General features: G+C 40.2%; 1 protein-coding gene across 1 annotated transcript in view; it reads left to right on the forward strand.

Annotated features, from left to right (window-relative positions):
- Positions 1-27,438, forward strand: part of SEC63 (SEC63 homolog, protein translocation regulator) — a 55,331-nt gene that overhangs the window by 11,211 nt on the left and 16,682 nt on the right. The window contains exons 2-13 of the mRNA XM_060190668.1: positions 6,373-6,472; positions 8,645-8,759; positions 10,888-11,000; positions 12,163-12,224; positions 12,852-12,910; positions 16,316-16,366; positions 16,822-16,930; positions 18,133-18,227; positions 18,327-18,459; positions 19,791-19,883; positions 20,838-20,992; positions 22,662-22,809. Of these exons, the coding sequence (XP_060046651.1) occupies positions 6,373-6,472; positions 8,645-8,759; positions 10,888-11,000; positions 12,163-12,224; positions 12,852-12,910; positions 16,316-16,366; positions 16,822-16,930; positions 18,133-18,227; positions 18,327-18,459; positions 19,791-19,883; positions 20,838-20,992; positions 22,662-22,809 (1,233 nt within the window). The remainder of the gene's footprint in view (positions 1-6,372; positions 6,473-8,644; positions 8,760-10,887; positions 11,001-12,162; positions 12,225-12,851; positions 12,911-16,315; positions 16,367-16,821; positions 16,931-18,132; positions 18,228-18,326; positions 18,460-19,790; positions 19,884-20,837; positions 20,993-22,661; positions 22,810-27,438) is intronic.

Here is a 27,438-nt window from a genome sequence, read left to right on the forward strand (position 1 = left end):
AGTGGTGAAGTAGGTGTCTCTGTCTATGTGCCCCACCTCTCTCAATTTCTCTCTGTCCTATTCAATAAAATGGAAAAAAGGTGGCCATCAGGAGCAGTGGATTCATAGGGCTGGTGCCGAGCGCCAGCGATAACCCTGGAGGCAAAAATAAAAAGCACAGGAAAAGATGTGATGACTTTCCTGACAACCCAGCACTTTATACTTTGATGTCATCTGGTAATTCTTCTACATGTTTAGAGTCATTCTGGAAACTAGATGAAGTTTAGACTCTGCTATATATTGATGTTCTGGGGGAAAAGCAAAATATAAAAATGTATTGATTTATTGACATTTGCTTGCTGAAAGTTAACACTGGTGTCCTGGTGAAGCCAGGCTGTTCCTAACAAAATTTCATTTGCTTAGTTGATTTAACAGTGAAGAACGCTTTTATTCACTAAGTTACACAAGACATGCATATTTTATGTCCATTGGACAGTTCAAGGCAATACGCAACTTAAATATTCCCAAGGAGAAGACAGAATTGGGTCTGGGTGGTGGCTTACCCAGTTAGCGCACGCATTGGCATGCATAAGGACCCTTCCCTTGGTCAAGCCCCTGGTCCCCATCTGCAGGGGAAAGCTTCATGAGCTGTGGTGCTGCCGGTGTCTCTCCCTCTCTGCCTTTCATCCTCTTAAGCTGAAAAAAGAAGGAAAAGAGTCATCGGGATCAGTGGCATCTTGCAGGCAGCGAGCCTCAGTGATAACCTTGGTGGCAAGAAAGGAAAAAAAAAGATCAAGCTCTTTTATTAAACACTGTGTCTCATTAGCAAAAGTATCCTTTTGAGTTGGACTAGAGAGAGAACAGTTTATGCATTAGACTCTCATGTCCGAGGCCCCAAGGTCTCAGGTTCAATTCTCTGCACTACCATTACCCATAAATAAGCAGTGTTCTGGGTCAAACAGAAGGAGGAAAAGTGTACTTTGCAGCTATAAAAATCAGTTTTGGTAGCCAAATGGTGGCATACATTGTTGAGTGCACATGCTGCAATGTGCAAGGACCCAGGCTCAAGCTCCTGACCCCCTACCTGTGGGGGGAGTTTCAAGAGCTGTGAAGCAGGGCAGCAGGTGTCTCTCTCTTCCTCTCAATCTCCTCTTCCCTCTAAATTTTTCTCTGTCTTATCAAATGAATAATGTATTAAAAATAAGTTTGCACATTTTTCATTTAAAAATTCTTTTTAGCAGTTAGGATATTTACAAGTTTATAAATGAAAGTACAGCACATATTTTATTCTTATTTTAAGAATTTTATCAGCTTGTAATTAATTTTTTTTTTTTTTTAATGCTACCAGGGTTATTGCTGGAGCTTAATGCCTACACTATGAATCCACCACTCTTAGCAGCCATTTTTCAAATCCTTTTAATTTGATAAGACAGAGAAATGGGGGGGGGGTGTTGTATGCTTCACATTGGTTTTGGGGACACACACACACACACACACACACACACACACACACACACACACACACACACACACCGCCTCTGGGAGATTGTGGTTTAGCCCCTGCTAGTTTCGCGCTTCCCCTTCTCCCTGCCCCCTACCCTACGTGCAGCCGCTGGAGGAGAAGGATGCAGGACAGATCTGTGTGGTGATTAGTTTAAGGGTCTCTCTCTGCCGCCGGAGGAAAAAGACAGGAGAGCACATGTTTGCCCGCTCGTGAATAAAGATTAAACTGTGTTCTCAGCTCAGCCGTGTGTCTCTGGTCGTCTCTGTTACCCGCCAGCCTGGGGTCGAAACAGAGAGAGGAGAGAAAGAGAGATACCTACAGCACTGCTTCACCACTCTGAAGCATCCCCCATCCCCTCAGATGGGGTTTGGACGCCGGTCTTTTTGTACATGGTGATGAGTGCACCATGGCCTAGCCAGTTGGTGATTTTTTGTAGTGTTAGAAATTTTAATATGTTAGGAGTTTATTGATGTTAAACTTGGATATGATAAAGCTACTTAACTGATGTGTTAGCATTTAGAGGTGAAGTATTTTGATACTTGCAACTTATTTGTAAAATTCAAGTAAAAGGAGGGGCAGAGGAAGAAGGAAATAGGAAGTCAGAAGTCTTATCAAATGGTAATTGGTAAATCTAGGTCAAGAGTTACTGTTCACTGACTACTTCTACAGCTTTCCCAAAGGATCAAAAATTATCAAAGTGAAAGGTTGGAAAAATTTTATAGTCATGGATATTAAAGATTGATTTTAATAGGTATGTTTCAGTACTATGAGACATGACTTATTATTGCCTGAATAAAAAATGTTTAGTACATTAAGGTAAAATTGTGCAGGGAAGTAGAATGAAGACTTGTCCTTAAGCTCTTATAGATGGATGATGGTGGTTATGAAATTGCATGGTTTGGGGTTTAAAATACGGCCCGCATTTTACAGTGGTGCAGCAGCAGCCGGGAGTTGAGTGAAGTGGAGCCAAGAGCCTGCAGGCCTCAGTCTGACCCCAGCCTTGCGTGTGCCAGGGTGACGTTCTGACTTGTTCTTTTTATTGTTGTGGTTATTATTGTTGTTATTGCTATTGATGTCGTTGTTGGATAGGACAGAGAGAAATGGAGAGAGGAGGGGAAGACAGAGAAGGGGAGAGAAAGACAGACACCTGCAGACCTGCTCCACTTGCCTGTGAAGCGACTCCCCTGCAGGTGGGGAGCCAGGGGCTCAAACCGGGAATCTTACGCTGGTCCTTGCGCTTTGCGCCACCTGTGCTTAACCTGCTGCGCTACTGCCCGACTCCCTGTTCTGACTTGTTCTTTCTATCCCTCCCCTTAAATCTGAAAAAGAAATCACATCCATTGCAGTACTTAAGACTTGGTGAAAAATTGTGATGCCAAATTAAATATCTACAAGGCAAATGAGTTTGAAGACTTCAGGTGTGACCAACAACTTTTTCAGCTCTGGGGATAGTAAGAGCTCATTCAGTTCGGTGGCAGTTCCGCTGGCAGCTCATCCTGGTGTGCACACATGGAGACGACTTGCAGAGAGACACTGTGCTGTGTAGCTGATGAGTACGACCATAGCTGCTGTGACTTAGAATGAAAAGGGGCCTTGGCTGCAGTGCGTAATGGATCCAGCTGAGGGACGGTTGAGAGTAGGTCTAGAGGAATCACGGTTTTACTAGGGCAGTCCAGAGGTATGGAGTATTATTTTAGGTACTGCAAAATAAGCAATTATCACCAGAGGTTAAGAATATGCTAGATCCATAAAGTCCATGAGTAGTTATCAAATGTTCAGTTCCATGAGGTGAACAGTTATCAGCCGAGATACAGGTTGCTCATGACTGCAGAGGAGTCTAGAGTTTACCGGCTGGCTGAGTCATATGTGTTCAGTTCCCAGGAGAAGTAGCCATGGTGGGCACCTCAAACAGCCTCAGTTGAGATGCGTCTAACCAGGAGAAGCAGCAGCAGCCAAAGAGAGTGGACTTCTGGCTGGCTGTGCTTTTAGGTCTATTCAGTCCACCCACATGCTTTGTGCATTTTCAGAGTGGGATCCACCCGACAGTTCATTTTGGGTATGCCCAGATCACTGTATGCTCTGTCACCACAGCTGACGTCAGCCGAGCGCCGTGCCTGACTTCCTATGGTTGACCAATATACTTCTTCTTCTAGCGTTTGCCCTTCTTCCGTAGCCAGTCAACAGCAAAGCTGTCAGGAGCTGCTTGTTGCTGGCTTTGAAAGTGACTGGGATCCATGTGGATTCAGTCGGCTAGGAACAATCGTCAGTTTCCCCAATGAATGGGTACTCACGGGATGCACCACGGGAAGGTCGATCCAATGCAACCCACCAATATACTGCAGCACAGCCACTACTTCTCACCACATCTGGGCTCTGTCCACAGACACTCAAGCTATAAAACATGGAGATCCTCAGCTGCCGAGAGCAATCACAGTTTGTTGCTTGGTCATTTTTTTTTTTTAATTGTCTTTATTTAGTTAATACATAGAGACAGCCAGAAGTTGAGAGGGAAAGCGTTGATAGGGAGGGAGACAGAGAGACAGACACCTGCAACACTGCTTCACCACTTGCAAAGCTTTCCCCCTGCAGGTGGGGGCCGGGGGCTTGGACCTGGGTCCTTGCGCATTGTAACGTGTGCTCAACCAGGTGCGCCACCACGTGGCCCTGTTTGGTCATTTTTTAAATAGCATTATTAGTAATTTTTTAAAAAGCTTTTATTTATTTATGAGAAATGATAGGAGAAAGAACCAGACATCACTCTGGTACATGTGTTGCAGGGGATTGAACCTGGGACCTCATGATTGAAAGTCCAAAGCTTTATCCACTGTGCCACCTCCCGGATCATTTAATAGCATTATTAAGTCACTAACAAAACTATGTTAAATTCTTTTTTTTTTTTTTTTTTTTTTTTTTGCACCCAGGGACTCAGTTCCTGTATTACGAATTCACTGCTCCCAGAGGCCATGTTTCCCCATGTTGTTGCCCCTTGTTACCATTGCTGTTGTTGTTAGACAGGACAGAGAGAAATCAAGAGGGGAGGAGAGAAAGACAGACACCTGCAGACCTGCTTCACTGCTTGTGAAGTGACTCTGCTGCAGGCGGGGCGCTGGGGCTCGAACCGGCATCCTTATGCTGGTCGTTGGGCTTCGTGCCATGTGCACTTAACCTGCTGTGCTACCGCCCGGCCCCCAGAGAGTCTTTTTATCTTCTCTTGGGTGTTTGTAAATTGGCTGAATGAGATGATAATTTTTCAGACCTATCGGATCCTTCCTACTACTGGAGCATGGTAAGAGGCCAAGATCTGAGTGCAGGCATGCTTAATGTGTCGTCACTTCTTTGGTGGTAGGAATACTCATGCAAACACGCATCAGTACTATGTCTCAGTATTATGCTGTGGCTCTCTGGGTTGTTGGAACAGTCCTGCTATTTCTCTCTCTATTTCAGTACAGAAATGCATCATGACTTTTCCGACAGCCCCGTATACTAAGATGTTGGCTCATCTGATTCAACACCACAGGGTCTATTCTCGTGTTCTCCTTACTTACATGACTCCAGCTGCGGTGCCGGCTTATTTGTGCCATGCCCCCGGCATGTGCACCAGCAGTTGCCTTGTCCTCTGTGGACTCTGTCCGTTAGGCTGGGCTGCTATTCTCCCCTTGTTGACACCTTCTTCAAAGTAGGCGGTTAAAAGGATAGTTGGAGTTTTCACATGGCGGCTTTGGAGCATTGTGTTAGGTGCAAAGTTGTTTTACTTGTCCGACATCTCACTTAAGGGCTGGGGTGATGAAAGTGTATTAACCAGCTGGACTCGGGTGTGTATGATCTGTTTTGTTGGCAACATATGAAACTCCCATTAGGTAGCTGAGAGAATGTAGGCCTCTTCACGATGTCGTTAGGGTGTTACCGAACCACAAGGCTCCTGCCTTCTTCGTAGCAGTCTCACCGATCAGGGGGAATGTGACGGCATAGCGGTCAGCTCTCTATGTTTCTGAGCTATCTGCACTGCCTTGGAACTTTGGGGAGCCACGATAGTTGGGGACAGGTTGATTTACTTGTTTTATAACTCTTGGTGATTTTTAGCCGTGTCTTGACCATCAGCGCCTGTGGGAGCCCCAGGAAAGGGAGACTTCGACAGCAGCAACGAAACTTGAAAGAGCTCTTCAAACCCAGTGGTGGCGGTGAACAAAACTTCCCGTGGCCTTTTGGCGTTAATTCCATTTTTAACCAAATCGAAGATTATTCCTGGAGAATAAAGTAATAGCTTTTGTCATAACGGTATTTTATTTGCCTGTTGAGGCTTCACACCTATGCCACATCACTGCTTTCGGTGGACTTTTTTTTTTTCTTCCCCTTTTCAATGTTAGGGAGAGAGAGTGGGTGAGACCCCATTGTTCAGGGAGGGAGCTGCCCCCTGGTGCTGTGCATGGTGTGTGTCCATATGATGCCGTGCCAGGGGCTTGAACCTGGGTCCTCAGGCACTGCAACGTGTGCTTTCTACTGGGTGAGTTATCTCTTAGCTACTTCTTAAATTCTAATAATAGCTACATTAACTTAAGAATTAAAATTAAATTACATTTAAATACAATTAAAAATTAAATTAAAATTAAATTAAATTCCGTAATGACTACCTTAACTTCCTATGGGCTCAGGTGAACATTCTCTCTGCAGGTGGGATCTGGGGGCTTGAACTTTATGCCTTTAACCTGTTATGACACTGCCTGGCTCAGAAAACTTACACTTTCTTAAAAGCTGTTTAAGGAGGCATTACTTTCATGTTCCAGTAAAAGGCTAGCATGGCCATGGACGTTAGTATGTTGTTAACTTGGGTTTTGCCTTCACTGTAAACAATATTTTAGCTAATCATCAGCTCATTTTACTTTTTTTGGCAGAGCAAATCCGCCTGAAGAATATCAGGAAGGTGTATGGAAGGTGCACATGGTATCGCCTGCGGCTGTTAAAACCCCAGCCAAACATCATTCCAACAGTAAAGTAAGTAGTGGGCTTCATTTTTTATCTATCTATCTATCTATCTATTTATTTATTTGGATAGACAGCCAGAAATTGAGAGGGAAGGGGGTGATAGAGAGGGAGAGAGACACAGAGACACCTGCAGCCCTGCTTCATGACTTGTGAAGCTTTCCCCCTGCAGGTGGGGGCCAGGGGCTTGAACTCAGGTCCTTGCGCACTGTAACGTGCACTCAACCAGGTCCACCACCACCCGACCCCTGGGCTTCACTTTTAAAAAGACCTGATACTTCTGATAGATATTATTAAAAATGAGGATACAAAGATGAGTAAGAAATCATAGTAGTACAGTACAGAATGACTTTGAAGGTAGATGGGAGAGAGGATGCTCTTTGATTTCAAGGGAGAAGGGGCGAAAAAGAAGTCTAATCTTGGCGGGAGATGTTCTGTAGTTTTCCGGGGTTTGTATTTATCATAAAGATTGTGGGCAAATCGTGACAGTGAAAATTTGTTGAGTGCATATTGTATACTGGATTTAACCTCGGTTTTTATAGCATGTTCTTTTTCACTATAATATAAACTTTTCTTTTTCACTCAATATAAACTTCAAGGTTGGAGAGCTTCATCTTATGAATGCTATACTGTGATTAACATAAGCATAATTCAACAACTTAATAGTCTTAGAGAGTGTAAACAGATAGTAACAGTGAGGTGTGAGTAGGATTGTGAAGGGCTACCATGAAGGAGGAAAAGGGGCTTTTAATTCTGGTTCCAGATGGAAGGCTTCTCAGTGAAGTCTGAACTGAGAGTGATTTGGGTAAAAGTTACTGCTAACAGCCAATAACTAATTTGAGTTGACTGTGAGGTAACATATAAATGTTTGACTTTGTCTTGTTTAATTCCCCAAACCACCCTCAAAGTTGGGAACTGAGTTGTGAAAAGCTAAATAACTTGTGGGGAAATTCCATTCAAGAAGTGATAGAACTGGGATTTAGTTGATAGCAGATTGTTTTGTTCTAGAATCTGTGTTCTGAGTGCTTTATTTTGGCCAGATGGAGTGAACTTTACGTCTGAGTGTCAACTGCCTTAATTTTGTTTGATTAGATCCCTAATGATTGATTCTTTGTTTAATAATTACAACACAATGTAAAAAGTTAAGATTCAGAGAGTATAAAAATTGTTTCATCACTTAAACATAGCCACTTCTCAGATGGTTTACCTTGTATATATTTATAATGTATTTTCTTACAGAAAGTTGGATTTGTATTGTACATATAGCTTTGAAAGCTGTAGTTAATTTTTAAAAAATCTAATAACATAAAATTGATTGCAGATACTATCTTTAGTGGTTACAAAGCACTTCACTGTATAGGTGTACTGTTGACTTCTTTGTCCAGTCCTCTGTTGATTACATTTGAAATATGTGTGTGGTGTTTTTCCTTAAGGGGGTGTGTGTGGTTATTTAATATCCATCACTGCCCTCTCCAGTTTATATACTTGCTATATGTTTCCTTCTAATTTTTTTGAAATGATGTGGATTTATAGATTAGAAAGGCCTCTGATCTTATTGCCAGATATTCCTATATCAGAGTTCCTTTTGCCTTTCCATCTGTAGTAGTATAAAATCTTCTAAGAATTTTTTTTTACTAATCAAAGCATATTGCAGAGAAAAGAGATAGTCTTTATTTTCAAACTATATGTTGTTTTACATTTTTTATAACGTAGTCATATTTTCTATCTATATTGACTGAAAGAAAAGAGCAGTTATTTACATGAACTGGTTTACTGAACACTTTAGTATCAATATATTTTCATCTAATGAACCCAGTGAGTTAATTATTATTGGTTAACTAAGTTCATTCAACAAGTCAGGAACCTCTATACTTAAAATTATGCAGGTAACATTGAGAGAATATTCTGTTGAAGACACTATACTAGGTTCAAGAGAATTCCAGTGTGGAAAACATTGTCCTTGTTACAGAGGTTTCAATCCAATGATTGTAGAATTTGAGTCAGTGAAATAGTGTCAACACTACTTTAGATTGTCTTGTGCCTTCGTCTTGTCATGTCTTTAGATTCTTATGAAGGAAAACTAAGATTGTCTTGTGCCTTCGTCTTGTCATGTCTTTAGATTCTTATGAAGGAAAACTATGAAGATTTATTCATTTATACTTCACTTGTCTTTTTCTTAAACAGGAAAATTGTTCTTCTTGCGGGATGGGCATTGTTCTTATTCCTTGTATACAAAGTTTCCAAAACAGACCGAGAATACCAGGAATATAATCCTTATGAAGTATTAAATTTGGATCCTGTAAGTAGTATCTGTAGATAATGCATTTTTGCTTTAGTGATATTTTGAAAATACCTGCAGACCCACATCCTGGGAGAAATTAGGCTTTGTCTAAAGAAACCAGACCGTGGTCAATTATATTTTTAAATAAAAAACCGAATCCATTATTTTATTATATAACAGGTGTTGATTGGCATCCTACTACGGGTTGAGCTGTAATTGCTAAAATGTAAGACTGTTTCAAGAAGTTACTCATGTGTGAGACTGATTCAATGCAAAGTTAACAGTGGGAAGTGCGGGGCTGGGCCGTGGTGCACCTGACTGAGCACACGTTACAATATGCAAGGACCTGGGTTCAAGTCCCTAGTCCCACCTGCAGGGAGAAAGCTTTGCGAGTGGTGAAGCAGGCCTGCAGGTGTCTCTCTGTCTCTCTCCTTCTTTATCTCCTTCTTCCCTCTCAAGTTCTGGCTGTCTCTATCCAATAAATAAAGATAAAAAAATTTTAGAAAAAAAATGGGAAGTTCATTTATATTAGTTCTTGGATTTGATTCTTATTATGTTAGGATGTAAGAGTATATGACCCTGTGATAATTGACACTCAGGCAGTATTGAGTCTTTGTATCATAGGGAATTGATGTCTTTCTGGTTGACATTCAGCTTAATGTTGAGTGTAACCCTTTGGCTGATTGAATTTGCACAGGCCCCGCCAATCTCAGTAGCCAAGAAGTCTTTTAGTGGAAAGGTAACACGAGCATGAATGGCAGAGACTATCTGACTTTTTCCCCCCGAATAGAGGAAATGAGGTCTGGAGAATTTCTGCTTGGTCTGGGGTCCTGTAACTCCTTTGTAGCCAAATTGAATCTAGCACCCTTTCCATTTCTCCCTCCCCCCCCCCCCCCAAAAAAAATCCTGGGAGTATAGTCTATTATAATAATGTGAACTAAATCTCAAAGAATAAGAATTTTTTGTAGTTTATGGCAGGGTAGATAGCATAATGGTTATGCAAACAGACTCGCATACCTGAGGCTTCAAAGTCCCAGGTTCAATCCCCTGCACCATCATAAGCCATAAGCCAGAGGTGAGCAGTTTTTTTTTTTAAAAAAAGGGCCGGGTGGTGGTGCACCTGGTTGAGCGCACATGTTATAGTGCACAAGGACCCAGGTTCGAGTCCCCAGTCCCCATCTGCAGGGGGAAAGCTTCACAAGTGGTGAAGCAATGCTGCAGGTGTGTCTCTCTGTCTCTCACCCTCTTTATCCCTTCCTCCCCTCTCGATTTCTGACTGTCTCTATCCAATAAATAAATAAAAAATAAAACAAAAAAAATTTCTTGGACTGAAAAAAAAAAGAATTTTTTGTAGTTTATAAATAGAAATGGATGTACTAGTAGTCTCTGTTCATTATATGCCTGACTCCCAGCTTCATGTGGGTGTGTGTTGTGTATGATGATCATAGTCACCAGATTAAAAAAACAATGATTTACAATATTGTAAGATAACGGGTATAATTTTATATAGTTCCCCCCCCCCACCAGAGTTCTGTGTCCCATCCCCTCCATTGGAAGCTTCCTTGTTCTTTATCCCTCCAGGAGTATGGACCAAACTTCTTTTTGGGGTGCAGTAGGTAAAAGGTCTGGCTTCTATAATTGCTTCTCCGCTGGACATGGGCGTTGGCAGGTGGATCCACACCCCTGCCCTGTTTCTGTCTTTCCCTAGTGGGGTGTAGGGCTCTGGAGAGGTTCCAGGACACATTGGTGAGGTCCTCTGCCCAGGAAAGTCAGGATGGAATCTTAGTAGCATCTGCAACTTGGTGTCTGAAAGGCTGTAAAATATAAGGGAAGATAAGTTGTTTAGGAAATAGGAACCAAACAGTAGTAATGGAGCAGATGAAATCAGGGGTCTTTGTGTGGGAATAAGTCGGAAGTCTATTACAGATATGTTCCTAAGGGCCCGTGACTTTAGTAATTTTGTCCTGAGCCTGATTGCTAACATGCAGGTGGACTAAAAATACTATTTGGGGAGAGGGTGTCAGAGTTGAGAATAGGACTAGAGAGCTGGATTGAATAAATTCCATTTTAAATTCAAAATGTGAAGGCTTGTAGTTTTACAGTAATGTGCTTTATTTTTTACTAACACCAAACTTTTTCCTTTTAGGGGGCAACTGTAGCAGAAATTAAGAAACAGTATCGTTTGTTGTCACTTAAGTACCATCCAGACAAAGGAGGTGATGAAGTTATGTTCATGAGGATAGCAAAAGCTTACGCAGCGTAAGGATGCCAGAATTCATTACAGACACTCACGACTGGTACACTTCTCTGTCTGAGTACAAGGTGGTAGTTGTCGTGCACGTTTACTAGGTGCTGACTCTCTGTTGAGCCTGTCATCGTGGAGCTACCTGCCACGCCTCATTTAGTTGTTTAGGGAGTATTTGCCTAGTCCTGCTGGCAGGTGACTGAGGAAGGAAACTGTGACCGTAGCAGAATGCAAATGGTCTCTCCCACAGCAGTGCACCTTACAGGTGTCCGTCTGTTGCTTTGAGAATGTTCTGCCTGCATCACATTCTACACAGTGTAAAAAGTTAGGGTTCAACGAGAGTAGAAAGCTTCATTCCATCACCTGAACACAGTCACGTCTCAGATGGCTTATGATACATTATATCTATAATGCATTTTCTTACTTATAAAAAGTTGGACTTGTATTCTCTACATAGGCAGGTAGTAAGTGTAGTGGATAAGGCGTTGAACTCTCAAGTGTTGCATATGTCTGAGTGATACTCTGGTTCTCACTCAAATAAATAAGCAAACATGGCATTTATTTTTAAGAGAGAAAATATAGTGCCACCTTCAAGGGAGCTAACATTTTTTTACTAGTTTATATTTACAAAAAGGTATTCACCGTTATTAAAGCATTAGCACACTCACTGAAGGAGTGCTTGAAAAGATTGGACTGTCAGAAAAGTCGTAACACATTTCTACATCAGAAAGTACATCGTGACTTTTTTTTTCTTTTTCTTTATCGTGACTTTTCTGACAACCCAATATATGAGAAAAAGATCATCTGTTAATCTCCTTACACACACACAACCTTCACCCCCCTTTTTCAGAAAAATGTAGTTGCTTTTAAAAACTGCTTCTGAATCCATGGATGAGTCAGGAATTTATATCAAAGCTCCACGATTAGCCCTTTCTGCTAAGGCAGGATTCCTTGTCAGTCCTTTCTCCAATTTTTCTTTCCTGATTTCAGATTTTTATTTACTTTTAATTTTTTTATTGGGGGATTAATGTTTTACAGTCGACCAGATTTTTAAATTTATCTTCTGAAATTGATTTGCTTAAGAAATGAGGTCAGTAGTTAATGAAGTTTGTATATATGAGTACTTATTTTTCAGATTTGGCTTTTAATTTTGAATCTTTGTTCTGTCGATGTTAGTTTAACTGATGAAGAATCTCGGAAAAATTGGGAAGAATTTGGAAATCCAGATGGACCTCAAGGTATGGTAAATGATTAGAAAAATCCTGGTACTGGTGTGTGTTTCTCCCCACTGGGAAGATAACATAATGTTTATGCAGAGACTCATGTCTGAGACGCCACAGAGTTCTAGGTTCATCCCCCACACCACTATAAGCCAGAGTTGAGCAGTGCTGTGGTTAAAAACAATAATGATAAATAATTTCCAGATTGAAAAATCCTGAGAGTATAGTCTATTATGATAATGTGAACAAAGAATTTTGGAAGTTTTGTAGTTTATAAATAGAAATATAAGGAGATAAAAAGATGTGAAGTTTTATTTCTGAAGACCAGTTTAAAAAAGTGATTGACAAGGAGAGTAGTCGCTAACACTCATCATTCTTAGTTGATGAAAATTACATGAACAAAAAGCTGCTTTTTCCCTTACATATAATTATGGTAACTTAGGACATATAAAAATTTAGTATTTTCTAGGAAGGAGGAATTTTAGTAAGGTTTTTAAAATCCTTAAAATTTTTGAAGTTTAAGGTAAGAAATATGCCCTATGTTACAGGGACACTCATAGTAAGATAATTCGTGGGGATTTATTATTTTGGGGTATAAATAGAACTGAAGGTGGAGACTCTTAAGAAACATTTTTCCTATTATAGCCACAAGTTTTGGAATTGCCTTGCCAGCTTGGATAGTTGACCAGAAAAATTCAATTTTGGTGAGTAAATGCTTCACATATCTTGGCAATATAATAAGAGCTACAAAGGAATTTCTGGTATGTTGTTTTTAACTGTGCATTTGCGAAAATACTCCTGCTTAGTAGAGAAAAGAACTAGTTCCTATTAAAGATGCCACATGCTCTCTAAAAGAACAATTCTTAACTTTTTATATAAATTATCACCATTAATGTATATGAACAAATAAAAGCATCCCCAGGCTATCCCCCCCTTACCTGCCAAGCCATACTAAATGTCGGTGCATGTGTGTGTATTAATGCACACACAGAGAGATGTAATGTCATAGACTTCCATTACTTTGCTTGTTTAGGGGGTTGAATTCTAACTATAGTTTAAAAGTTGATTTTCTTTACTTTTAGAAGTTGTTTCAGATTGGGTACTAATCTGTTCTTATTGGGGAACTACTATATATCTTTTTTTAATTAATTTTTTAAAAATTAATTTATGCCCTTTTGTTGCCCTTGTTTTATTGTTGTAGTTATTATTGTTATTGATGTCGTTGTTGTTGGCTAAGACAGAGAAATGGAGAGAGGAGGGGAAGACGGGGGAGAGAAAGATAAGACACCTGCAGACCTGCTTCACTGCTTGTAAAGCAACTCCTGCAGGTGGGGAGCTGGGGGCTTGAACCAGGATCCTTATGCTGGTCCTTGCACTTTGCTCCATGTATGCTTAACCCGCTGCGCTAATGCCACGTGTGTGTGTGTGTATTAAAGTGATAGCAACGTTATCTTGTAAAAATTTTTTATTAGTGATTTAAAAAATTATAACGGGTATCCCACCACCAGAGTTCTGTGTCCCCATTCCCTTCACTGAAAACTGTTAGTTCTTTTTTTTTTTTTTTTTAAATTTATAAAAAGGAAACATTGACCAAACCATAGTATAAGAGGGTACAGTTCCACACAGTTCCCACCACTAGAACTCCATATCCCATTCGCTCCCCTGATAGCTTTCCTATTCTTTAACTTTCTGGGAGTATAACCCAAGATCATTATGGGATAAAAGCAGATAATTGCTTCCCTGCTGAACATGGGTGTTGACAGGTTGATCCATACTCCCAGCCTGCCTCTCTCTTTACCCAGTGGGGCGGGGCTCTGAGGAAGTGGGGTTACAGGACACATTGTTGGGGTTGTCTGTCCAGGGAAGTGTGGTCGCATCATGCTAGCATCTGGGTGAAAAGGGAGTTAACATACAAAGCCAAACAAATTCTAAAACTATGGTAGTTACTGTTGAATGTAAAACATTAATTCTCCAATAAAGAAATTAAAAAAAAAAAGTTTGAAACAGGATGGGGATAAATAGCATAGTGTTTATGCAAAGAGCTGTCATGCCTGAGGCTCTGGAAGTCCTAGGTTCAATCCCCCGCACCACTATAAGCCAGAGCTGAGCAGTGCTCTGGTGTTTCTCTGTGTCTTTCTCTCTCTGCATCTCTCTCAAAAATAAAATAAATAAAATACTTTTAAAAAAAGAACATGGGGCCAGGTGGTGGCGCACCTGGTTAAGCACACACATCACAGTGCACAGGGACCTGGGTTCAAGCCCCTGGTCCCCACCTGCAGGGGAAAAGCTTCATGTGTGGTAAAGCAGGGCTGCAGGTGTCTCTCTGTCTCGCTCCCTCTCTGTCTTCCTCTACCCTCTTGATTTCTGACTGTTTCTATCCAATAAAGATAATAATAAATTATTTTTAAAAAGTTTGAGCAATCAATTTTTTTCCTCATATTAATTAAATAATGATTTGTATGACTACAGATTAATAGAAGTGTACATAAACACCATTCCCACCACCAAAAGACTGTGTCCCATTCCTGCCTGCCCCCCCCCAAGCCGAACATCCATCACCCCAGGGTTTTCACTTTGATGCCAAATTCAGTCAAATCCTGCTGTTAGTTTCCCTTTCTGTTCTTCCTCAACTTCTGTTTATGAGTGCGATCATCCCATACTCATCTTTATCTTTCTGATTTATTTAGCTCACTTAACATAATTCCTTCTAGCTCCATCCAAGATGGGTCGGAAAAGGTGGGTTCATTGTTCTTAATAGCTGCGTAATAATGTTAGCTCTACCAAGATTACAGATCTGGGTTGACTAGTACTACTGTATCTATATTTATATATATTGCCCCCCCCCCTTCTTACTGTCCTGCCTTCTCTTCCTTTCTAAATCACACCTCCACTCTGAATGTCCTTTCTTTTTCCTCTTCTCTTTCTGGGTCCTGATGGAATTAAAGAGTTTAAAGGTCATATTCCTCTAACATTTACCTCTCTGGGAGAATGAACCAAAATTCTTTATGGGGTGCAGAAGGTACAAAGTCCGGCTTCTGCAATTGCTTCTCTGCTGGACATGGGTGTTGGCAGGTGGATCCACACCACACCCCCAGCCTGTTTCTGTCTTTCATAGTGGGATAGGGTTCTGGGGAGGTGAGGTCCCAGGGCACATGGGTGAGGTTGTCTGCCCAGGGAGTTCAGGATAGGATCACAGTGGCATCTGCAACTTGGTGGCTATGGCTTAGTGAGTTTCTGGAGAGATCTTGGTTGTATTTTGTTGAGTTTTCGGTAATTTTTTCCCAGAAGCCCTAGCTACATTATCTTAAGTAGTGCTTGAAATGAAAATTGCTCTCCTTTAGTATTTACCCAGGGCTGAACTATTTTGGTGTTTGCTAAATGAATGGTATTGTGGTACTCGGAAGTCCTTGAAGTACTTTAGGATGCAGTAGGACTTGGGTAATCATACTAAACACCAACACGGAAGTCCTGTGTCTGTACTTCCCCCGCTTTCCTCTCCCCTGCTCGTAGCCGTCATCCAAGGTTCTAGAGATAGGTTGTCCACCCCCCTTTGCAAGTTCATGCATTTCAGTTTTCTGTATTCCACATGAATGAAACCATCCGGTAGTTGTCTTTCACTTCTTACTTCACTATGCGTGATCACCTCTGCTTCCTTCTGTCTTGTCCCAAAGGACACGATATCGCCTTTACTTGCTGAGTTGGTATCCGTAGAGTACCTACCCTGTAACTTCTTCTTCCAGCCCTCTGTATTTTGGATGAACACAAGAGTGCATACGGCCCTTTGAATCCGTGTTTTCGTGTCTTCTGGACGGAGTGGTACTGGTGGATCGAAAGTTATTTCCATTTGTATTTGTTTAAGGACCCTCCATCCTTAAACAAACAGAACGGCCGCACCAGTTTGCATCCCACCAGCAGTGTAGCAGAGTTCTTTGTCCACATGCTCGCCAGCACTGATGTAGGCCATTCTCACAGCTGAGAGATGGAATTTCAGTATAGTTTCGAGTTGCAGGTTTCAGCAATATTTTCTTACAGTGCCTCCTCAAAATAAGTGTGTGTGGATGATGTACTTTACCTGATGAAGGCAATCATGTCTATCTCTTCAACTCTAGGTCTTACTGGTATATGGACTGGCATTCATGGTTATCCTTCCAGTTGTTGTGGTAAGTTCTAACTTTATTTATTTTACTGAGCATCCTACATTTACAGCTCTAGAGGCAGCCAGTCTATTCAGTAGAGAAATAGAAGGGATGACAGACAGGCTTGGAGGTGGTGCAGTGGTCTACCCTGCCCCAGAATATATCAGATACTTACTAAAGACAAGATATGGGTCAGAATCAACGCATTGCTTATAACTGTTTTCTATTTATAACTGAAACATAGATGTTATAATCATGTGTGTGTCACAAGGTAGAGTAATATTTAGGCTTTAACCAGTATAAATATTTGTGAAATAAATAATCGGAACTATCTAACAGATTTGTTCTAAAACTCAGAAGCTCAGGTTTTTAAATTGATTATGACCATTTGAAAAATTTGACTATAAGTATATTCTACATCAAATTTAGTATTTCTTGTAGTTTTCTTTATTTCTTACTTAGTTTTACATGTGTCTTAGGGCTCTTGGTGGTATCGTTCAATACGTTACAGTGGAGACCAGATCCTAATACGCACCACACAGATCTATACGTATTTTGTTTATAAAACTCGAAATATGGATATGAAACGTAAGTGATTCAAACGTCGTGTTCGCATTGGTGGTTCAGTGGCAGAATTCTCGCCTGCCAAATGTTGTATTAGATCATTTTGTGCATCATTTATATAGAGTTGGTATATATTCAGTTTCATATTCAGTTCTTATAACTGAAATAAGAGAAAAATGCTACATTCTATCACTTCTAAATCTGTATTTCTTCGGTTCTTCTTCTTTACTCTGTGATACATAACCAGAGACTTTATAGTAAAGTGATAATTTTGTAATGCAAATTATATACTAGTCATTAAGGAGCTTGCAAAGGGACTGGTGAACTAGCTTGCTTGGTCGGTCGAACAGTTTGCTTCTTTGCTGTGTGTGACCAGGTTTGAGCCTGGCTGCCAGGCTCCCACCACATTGAGGGAATCTTCAGTGCTGTGAACTCTTTCACTCCCCGCCTCTATCTTAAAAGCAAAGAGCTTGTATAGGCTAACAGAGCGATGCAATTAATGCTCATAAACTAACCGTAAATTATGTGTATTTCAAGAAACACCATTTTCTGAACAAACAAAAGCCCCTTCTGTGTTCCTTAATACAATTTTCTGTAAAGTACAGTGTGTCTTAGTTCAGTCAATCTCTGAGAATTCATGGAGTGAAGGAGGCAAAAACTCTTTATCTCACCATTTGTGTGGTCTTATTAAACCACCCCCTTAATATATAACAATTACTAACATCACATGCTATATTTAATGCTATGTAGAAATATTGCAAGGAATGCAAGCTTATGTGTATAGAAACATACTATTGTGGTCCAGGAAGTGGCACAGTGGGAACAGGACTCTCAAGCCTGAGGTCCCGAGTTCAGTCCCCAGCAGCACATGTACCAGAGTGATGTATGGTTCTTTCTCTCTCATATCTTTCTCATTAATAAATAAAATCCCTAAAGAAAAAAAAAAAAGGAAACATACTATCTGAATTAAGCATTCAGTTGCGTTGGAGTCCTTAATTTGATGTATATTTCTGGTCATTTGTAGTTGGTAAGATTGTACATATTTTTTAAAAATGGATTGTACATATTTTTAAAAAGTTTCATTTGGAAGCACTAGTTTGTTAGCAGAATCGATTATTTTAGCATTATCTGATTAGCGGTTTCTAGGGTTAATGAAATAAATTGGAGAAAAGTAGTAGGGAAATAGATCTGCGTATTTACTATCAGGTTTCTTTTGTTTTTTTTAGGTCTTATCATGGTTTTGGCTGGAGCTTCTGAATTTGATCCTCAGTACAATAAAGATGCCACAAGTAGGCCAACAGATAATATTTTAATACCTCAGGTTAGACCTGTCTTTCCAGATACTAATGAACGTTGAAGTATTGATGTCAGTGTTTTTTAGGTGTATGCTATTTTTAAATACTTATCTTGTTTACTCCAGCTAATCAGAGAAATTGGCAGCATTAATTTGAAGAAGAATGAGCCTCCTCTTACTTGTCCATACAGCCTGAAGGCCAGGGTCCTTGTGCTGTGTCACCTAGCTCGCATGAAAATTCCCGATACCCTTGAAGAAGGTATTTCTGGTTCTGTCTTCTACCGGGTTTCAGTGGGTGGAGAGCAGCAGGTTTAACTAGACCTCAAGGTTCTTATAAATTACTCTTTATACTTGTTGTTCAGTCAGTAATTGTTCAAGAACCGTTTAAAGAAAAATCTATATGCTGTATAATTACTTCATCAATAGTTTGAAGATGTAAGTATGTCAGATGTTTTGGCAAATGTTGGAATAAGTGTTTCAAAGTGAAATAGTGTTCAAATGTTGAAGTAAATTTTCAGATTACACAATAACATTTAAATGACTTATTTAAAAAAGTATTTTTAAATTTGCGAGGAAGAAAAAAATAGATTTCACAACAGATACTTAGATTAACGCTACGTCACCAGCCTCTAGAAGTAGTTAGCACAAAAGGGTCTTTGTTGGATGCTGAAGTTGTGTAAGTCCTGAAGCCACCTGTCTGCCCTGCTTGTAAAGCAGCAGTGGATCAGGGCATCTGTGTTTATAAAGATGCTGTGAATTCCAGTGTTGCTTGACTGAGGAAATGTGAATTTACAGGATTTTTGGATTTTCGTTGTCACAGGGATGCACGTTCACATTTCTCCAAGACGAGCTGTAGTTTTGAAGAAAGCTTTTGTCCTTGCCTTTTGGAATGAGTCGTGGTCCCCTCCCCCAGCCCACTAATCAACCAAGTGCCTCTGATGGCTGGACCACTTGCTACTTAGTGACTAGTGGTTGGTGCAGTGTGGTGCGGTGCTTAGGACAAAATGAAGGAGTTGTATCTAGGCATTGTTACTGGGTTAAAAGTTAACTAGCAGTGCTGCCCTCACTGTTCTGCTTAGATGTGAAACCATCTGTGTTTTGAACAGTAAGAAATGGGAAACTTTTTTTTCAGTTGGGTAGGACTCCCAGAGAATTACCATAATAGTTAATTTTTTTTTTGCAGTGTAAATGAAAAAAAAGTTTCTTCCCACCCAAATTATCTCTATATTTAGTTGATATTTATTTTCAACATCTTTTTGGATTTATCTATAGATATACTTAAAGAAAAATTTCAAATTTCTTGAAGATTAAATATGAAGATTAGGTTTAAGACTCCTCACTGCCCCCCCCCCAAAAAAAAGGGATAAGGAGTAAACTTATAAGCAAACATAATGTTAAATATTTACCTTTGATACATCTTTGAACCAGGACTTACTGCTAAGCAGAAACTGTTGCATTTAACCTGCAAAATTCTGAGGTCCTGTGAAATATATGGAGAACTACTTAAATTTAGTCTCAGGCTGTAGGGGTACAAGATGTTTTTAAGTATAAAAGTAGAATGATTGTTTTAGGTTTTTTACTATTTTGCAGATCAGCAGTTTATGCTGAAAAAATGCCCTGCCCTTCTCCAAGAAATGGTTAATGTAATCTGTCAACTAATAATAATGGCCCGGAGTCGTGAAGGTGAGGAGTAAACATAATTAAGTTGTATTTTTATCTTTGCAAGCACACACTGATTACACTTGATGGTTTAGAAATTTATGGGCTCTTACTGTGATTCTCTTATAAGAGAAAGAGACAGAGCATCACTCTGGTGTATGCAGTGCTGAAGGTGGGGCTGGGGCTTTATGCATGCGAGTTCTGTGCACGTTGTCCTGTGTCCTGTGGACACTGCTTTGTTTTTTGATTTGCAAAGATTTAAAATATTCTTTTTCCTTCTCTGAATCCTTTATATTTGAATTTGAAATAATTATGTTGATGATTTAAGTGTCATTGTTTTTGCATGGCTGAAAAGAATGAGGCAAAGTAAGTCAGTAAGGCAAAGAAAGATTCTATAAAAGGAGATGGTAGTTGTGGTTTGTTATGGATATGCTAATTGTTGCCATGATGCCAGTTCTTGAGATGGATAGTCTCTGATGACTTACTGTTTTTGGAGGTGAGACCAAGAATTGTCTTTTTATTTTTAATATATTTTTATTATTGGATAGACACATAAATTAAGAAAGGGAGTGGGAGATAGAGGGAAAAAGACAGTTTCACCACTTGTGAAGCTTTCCCCTGCAGGTAGGGACCAGAGGCTTGAACCTGGGTCCTTGCACACTGTAAGAATGCGTGTACTTAATCAAGTGTGCTACTGTCTGGCCCTAGGCCAAAAATTCTGATAAGCCAGTGCCTGTTGCTAGATAATATGCATTTGTGTTTGTCTAGTAAGTGTTAGAGAAACAGCACTATAACCTAAAATCTGAGATGTTACAAATGTCCATATGACTCGTGTGTGTGTGTGTGTGTGTGTGTGTGTGTGTGTGTGTGTGTGTGTGTCTGCTTGCGTTTCTGCGTGAGAGAGGTGAATTATACATAGACGCCTGAACATATACAAAGTCCAGCCCTGCTTTTTCTTTCCTTCCTATTCTTTCTAAGAAAGGGAGTTTCGTGCTCCAAGTCTGGCATCCCTAGAAAACTGCATGAAGCTTTCCCAGATGGCTGTGCAAGGCCTGCAGCAGTTCAAGTCGCCCCTGTTACAGCTCCCTCACATTGAAGAAGACAGTCTCAGACGGGTTTCCAATCATAAAAAGGTAATTGGGTTGTTACTTTAAAATAGGTTTTCAGTAGTTTTTATATATTCCTTTTTATTATATCACTTAAGTAAATGAAAAGTTTTCTAGAAGTAGTTGTTATGAATTTCTTACATTTAGCATGTCTTAAGCACTGTGAAGACAGTTGTCAAGTAGTTACGCTAGCATTTTCTTGCTAGGTATCTGCTTTTATAGTGTTTTACTGCAGGTGATTCTACTCTTCTGAAGAGATCAGTTTAGCAACAGCAAAGTACAAATGCACTTCTAGTTATTTATTGCTTAATAGCTGGGCAGTAGGAGTTTACTAGTTGCGTTATGAGAAAAAAAAAAGTAGTCATTAAAAAGATATGGTGTAATAATGATAATTTTAAATAAAATACCATCTGTATGTGAATATGTGATAATGAAGTTTTAGAAAATACCCTGGAACCTCACCTTCCCAGAGCCCTGCTCCACTAGGGAAACAGGCTGGGATTATGGATCCACCTGCCAACGCCCATGTCCAGTGGAGAAGCAATTACAGAAGCCAGAACTCCCACCATCTGCACCCCATTAAGAATTTTGGTCCATACTCACAGGAGAGAAATGTTGGGGGAAGATAAACTCCAATTCCATCAGGACCTGGAGAGAGAAGAGGGAAAAAAGGCGGGACATTGAGAAGTTGTACAGGTGTAGATGTGACTTAGAAAGGAAGACAAGGCAGGACCATGGGGGGGGGGGAAGGGAAAATACTAATAAATATAGTTACAGAAATTATAATCAACCTATATCTGCAGCCTTGGGGTAACTATAATTTCCAATGGAGGGATTATAGTTATATTACGAGATAATAGGGTCCTAGTCTGGAACTATAACCCTATTAGCTCATAATTTTGTAAATCAATATTAGATCACTAATACAAATTTAAAAAAAAATAGAAAGTGAATACATGAAAACCTGAGGAAATATAAGAAAAAGCAACAAAATTGGAAATTTTAAAATATTTTTGTATACTATAGGCAAGGTGGGCAGAAGTTCAACATTGAATTTTACAATCCATCAAGGTAGAATTAATAAATTTAAACTAAATTTAATTATTTGTGTTACTCTTATATAGTTGATCGTATGTTTTAAGTCTTAAATTAAGATATTAAAATTCAAAGCACATATTCACTAATCTTATATAATTACCATCTGTTATGGTCAAAACTAATAACTAGTACAAAACACCTTTACATTAGAGAACATTTCTCCAAGTAACCACTGGCGAGCTGAGTATAAATGCCACAATAGATAGCTGAAGTTAGTAACAAAGATGAGAACATTGCATCAGACTTCACGGATGCACATGTATTTGAAGGTGAATTTCTACTCTTTGAGGTTTTTATTAATCTTGAAAGTAAAAGTCAGTAAACAATATCAAATGACAAGTAGTTCATCCTTGGATCAAGAGTGTACAGCAAACTGCATTTAAAATGTTTCTGTATATTAACTAAGTAATAAAACCAAGTCCTAAATTTAAGTTCTCTTGGAGAAGAAGGCTGTGAAATGTAGTTTTACTTTCTGCCTTGAAATATATATAATCTTGAAGTCTTTCTAAGTGTTGCTGGGTTTTGTTTTAGTAAAGTGGACATGCTAATAATCTTTTTTGTATCATATTTATTTTTATTACCTTTCTAAAATTTTTAGTACAAAATTAAGACTATACAGGATCTGGTGAGTTTAAAGGAGTCAGATCGTCACAATCTACTGCATTTCCTTGAAGATGAAAAATATGACGAGGTCATGGCTGTCCTTGGGAGTTTCCCTTATGTGACTATGGACATCAAATCTCAGGGTGAGTGGGAGGTGCCTCTGTCTACACTGATTCCCTTTTGATAGATTGCCTCTCTTCTTTGGCTCTAGACTCGCAAACAATTTCATTACACAATTTGTATTTAGGTTTTTCAGAACTTGTAGGCTCCTGTCAGATTGGCTATCATTAACAGTGGTGTAAGCTTAATGTCTTAGGAAAAAACTCAGTCCTACTTTTATTATCCACATAATGGGATTAATTTGAGGATTCATACAATTCAACTTTTAATAATACTGGGCTATCAGAATAGTCTCGATATATTTTTCTATGCAAAAATGCATCACTACTTTTCCAACATCCCAATATCTTAACTCTTCAGAGAGTTATCCAGATGTGATGAATATTAGATATATTTTGAAATGTATCCATTATTGTGAACAAACTAGTTCTAACATTAGATTGTTAAAACCTAGCTTAAGTGGTCCGGGAGGTGGCACAGTGGATAAAACATTGGACTCTCAGGCATGAGTTCCCAAGTTCAGTCCCCAGAAGCACATGTACCAGAGTGATGTCTGGTTCTTTCTCTCTCTCTTCTTATTTCATTAATAAATAAATATATAAAAAAAAAAAACTCCAGTTTAAGATTTGTCCTCTGCCACTTTTTTTTTTTTTTTTTTTGGTCATCACTGGGGTTTCACTACTGTAGGCCGGCACTTTGAGACAGACAGACAGAGACCTCACAATACAAAGGCTTCCTTCAGTGCAGTGGGGGCCGGGCTTGAACCAAGTGGCACCAGATACCACTGTGTCTTCAAGTAAGCTGTGTTGCCTGTCCACTTGATGTTTGTTGTTTTTACTTAACATTATTTTTTTGTCTACTTTGAGTAGGAAAAAAAGGGACTATTTTTCTACTACATAATTGCCCCCATAGCAGGATGGTGTTGTGTCTTTGAAAGGTGACAGTATATACACCATCCCATATGGCATTCCTCTCAGCTTTGACACTTAATGAATAATTATTGGAAGAACATTTTTTAGCGACCAAGGATATATTGGGAATAGTTTCTCTCTTTATTTTTCTCCCCTCAACCGGGTTAGTGCTAGGGCTCAGTGCTTGTACCCACTCCACCAATATCAGTGGCTTTTTTTTTTTTTTTAATGATTTTGTTTGTTAGACATAGAGAATGAGAGAGAGACGAGAGACACCTGTGGCACTGCTCTACTTCCCCTTGCAGGTGGGAGCTAGGAACTTGAACCCAGGACCTTGCACATAGTAATGTGTGCACTCACTGACTCAACTGGGTGTGTTACAGCCAGGCCCAGGTGTTTGTCTTTAAAGGGATTAAAGTATAGTGTTTTTTTTTTTAAGGACTTAACAGGATCAAAAGCAAGAAAACTTAGTTTTAAGTGAATGCCACAGGGAGTACTGGCTATTATACAGTGCATTTTGAATGCTTCTCAGTCTTCTAGGTGCTAGGGAAGCTGTAGGAGGATAAAGTTTCTGTCATTTGAGTTTACATTCTAATGAGAATGGAGACAAAATTAATGACTGATTAATTCCAAAGACTGATGTTTAAAGAACGGTGAACTGCAGTCTGGCTTCATTCTGAAGTGAAGGGTCTAAGTAGTGGAAATTGAAGCAACTTTGGCTGGGAATCCAGATTTCTCTTTGGGGCCATGAATTTTCAGGTTTCAGTAACATTCATCTGAAAGCTTCATTTAGGACCATCCTGATTTAATCAGAAACTGTTCCTATAAAAGTATAGTTTGGGACTTAGAGATACTGTTTAACGGAGTCCAGGCTTGTAACTTAGTATATTCTGCTCAGAATGGTGACTATCAGAGGAGGGTATCCTGTTAAGTTAGGTGACCGTATCTAATCTCGTTGGAAAACACTGCCTTCTTCCTTAGCGTTTTGTGTAGTTTCCTCTTATACTTTTAAGCGCTCTCCACATGTGTGGTGAGAGTGTTAGAGTCATTGGAGGGTGAAGCGGAGACCCGTAGCAGCAGGAAAGGCACATCTGCCTGGTCCAGTGCGGGGGTGGCATATTGAACTCTCATCACGCTGTCAGAGACGGTGGCGGGTCTCCTGCAGGTTTCTACTTGGGAGCGTCAGACAGGGTGGAAAGGAGCTCACACTGCAGAGCAGTCACCGTGCCGCGCTTCCTGGTGACACCGCACCTGTGCGCCAGACCGGGCGGAGCAGCGCTGTAGCTCTCCTCTGTTTCTGTCTTTAGCTGAAGAAGAAACATAGATGTAAAAAGAGTCACTGAGAGCGGAGATGTAAAGGCCTGACATGGAAAATAAAATAAAGGTGTTTGACAGCTGATCAACATTGACAGAGCAATTAGTTCCTGCAAGGCTCGTGCACATTCGACTTTGCAATACTAGTGAGTCTGTAACCCTGATTAGGTTTGAGATCTTGGAAAAGTGGAGGTTGCAGCAGGGCTACTAAGTCTTTTCCAGAAGCTTGATCTGCTCGTCGCACCTCACTGACAGCAGACGAGGCGATGGTCTAGGTGGCCGGCAGCCGCTCTTTTCTAAGTGGTGGTGGGCTAGTTCAGGCCAGAGAGGGATGCTAGTCTAGGTCCATGCAAACAGAGAAATGAAACGGATTTGTAAAGCCTACAGGCAAAAACTATCATCCAGAAAATTCTTAGAGCTGTAAACTATTACTTAATAAAGCTCTGAAGTTAAAAAAAAAAAAGAAAATTCTTACAGTTAAAATCAGTAGAACCCAATTACGCCAACTTATGATTAAGAGACCTTTCATAAGTTATAATAATTTTAATGTTAACCTTAAAAGATTTTATTTTGGGCCTTGGGTGGTAGTGCAGATATTACCACGCACAGGGACCTGGGTTCAAGCCCCCCAACCACCACCTGCAGCGGGAAAAGCTTCACAAGTGAGAAGCAGTGCTGCAGGTCTCTCTCTGCCCTCAACATCCCCTTTCCCTTTCAATTTCTCTCTGTCCTATTAAGTTTAATAAAGTTAAATATTGGGTGGGGCTAGATAGCATAATGGTTATGCAGAGATGCTCATTCCTGAGGCTCCAAAGTCCCAGGTTCAATCCCCCGCACTACCATAAGCCAGAGCTGAATATTTAACTTTAATGGTAAGTGATTTTATTAGAATTTTGGGGACATATGTAGCAGGTGTGATTTTAAAAAAACCATAGAAACACCACACTTTTTTTTTATTTGTGATTAATAGTGGGTTACAAGACTAAGATTTCAGGGTATAACTCCACACTGCACCTACCATTAAAGTTCTGTTCTCTACCTTCCTAATTCCTAAAGATAACCAACATAATTCTCACAAAAGTCTTAGAAACAGACCACAAACCCTTTTAAAGGTTTATTGGGAAAAAAATTATTTACTTTTATGTGAGAGAGAGCAAGAGAAACTAGAGTATTGCCCTGCGGTGACATTTGAAGTTCTTTAAAGAAATGTTTATTAAGGTGTGCGTGTGCATGTGTGTGTGTGCGTGTGCATGTGTAGCAGAGCATCATTCTGGCACATACGGTCTGGACAGGGGAACCTTCAGACTTGAGAGTCCGATGCTTTAGCCGCAGCACCACCCCTTGGGTTGCAGTATTTTGGATTTGTTATTTGAAAAAGTAAACCTCCAGTGGTTGGCTTGTGACACACGTGGTGAAGTGCATGTAACGCCAAGCTCAAACCCCTGGGCTCCACCTGCAGTGAGGAAAGCTTTCTGAGCGGTGAAGCCGCACTATCGGTGTTTCTCTGTCTCTCTTTTTATCTCCCTTCCCTCTCCGTTTCTCTCTGTCCTATCAAATAAAGTTTTTAAAAAAGATTTATTAATAAGTAAGCCTCTGTAATACGACTTTGAATACTAGTTTTAATTATTTTGATAGACAGAAATTGAAAGTTTGGACAGCTTAACAGAGTGGTGCAACCCTACTCTTTTTTATTATTTAATTATTTTTATTTATTATTGCCTAGAGACAGAAATTAATAAGAGAGGGAGAGATAAAGAGAGACACCTGCAACCCTGCTTCCGCTCTCCTGAATCTTTCCCCCTGCAGGTGGGGACCCAGGGCTTGAACCCGGGGGTCCTTGCGCACGGTAATGTGTGTGCTTAACCAGGTGCTCCACTGCCTGGCCCCTTTTTCCTTTTCAAAAGCCGTATTTGAGAGAGAAACAGCCTCAGCCGGTGCCGGCTGGTGATGCCGGGGGATCAAGACGTCATGCTTCCAGTTCCAAAGCTACAGCCACTGTGCCGCCGCCTGCTGCACCTTTTTGAAGAAAAGGATTTGCCACCAGCGCTTTGCTGGGCCTTCTTTCCTGCATGACGCCACTGGTCCTGGCAGCTAGGCTTTTTCCTCTTTTTTTTTTTAATATATTGATTTATTCCTTTTTGTTGCCCTTGCTGTTTTATTGTTGTAGTTATTGTTGTTGTTGATGTCAGATAGCACAGAGAGAAATGGAGAGAGGAGGGGAAGACAGAGAGGGGGAGAGGAAGACAGACACCTGCAGACCTGCTTCACCGCCTGTGAAGCGACTCCCCTGCAGGTGGGGAGCCAAGGGCTTGAACCAGGATCCTTCCGCCGGTCCTTGTGCGACTTTTTCATCTTTTATCTCTTTTCCTCCATGTAGAAGGTGAGAGAGGCAGGGAAAGAGGAGAGAGACCATAGCACTGCTCCAGC

The sequence above is a fragment of the Erinaceus europaeus genome, chromosome 4 (assembly GCF_950295315.1).
Source record: "Erinaceus europaeus chromosome 4, mEriEur2.1, whole genome shotgun sequence".
NCBI lineage: Eukaryota > Metazoa > Chordata > Mammalia > Eulipotyphla > Erinaceidae > Erinaceus > Erinaceus europaeus.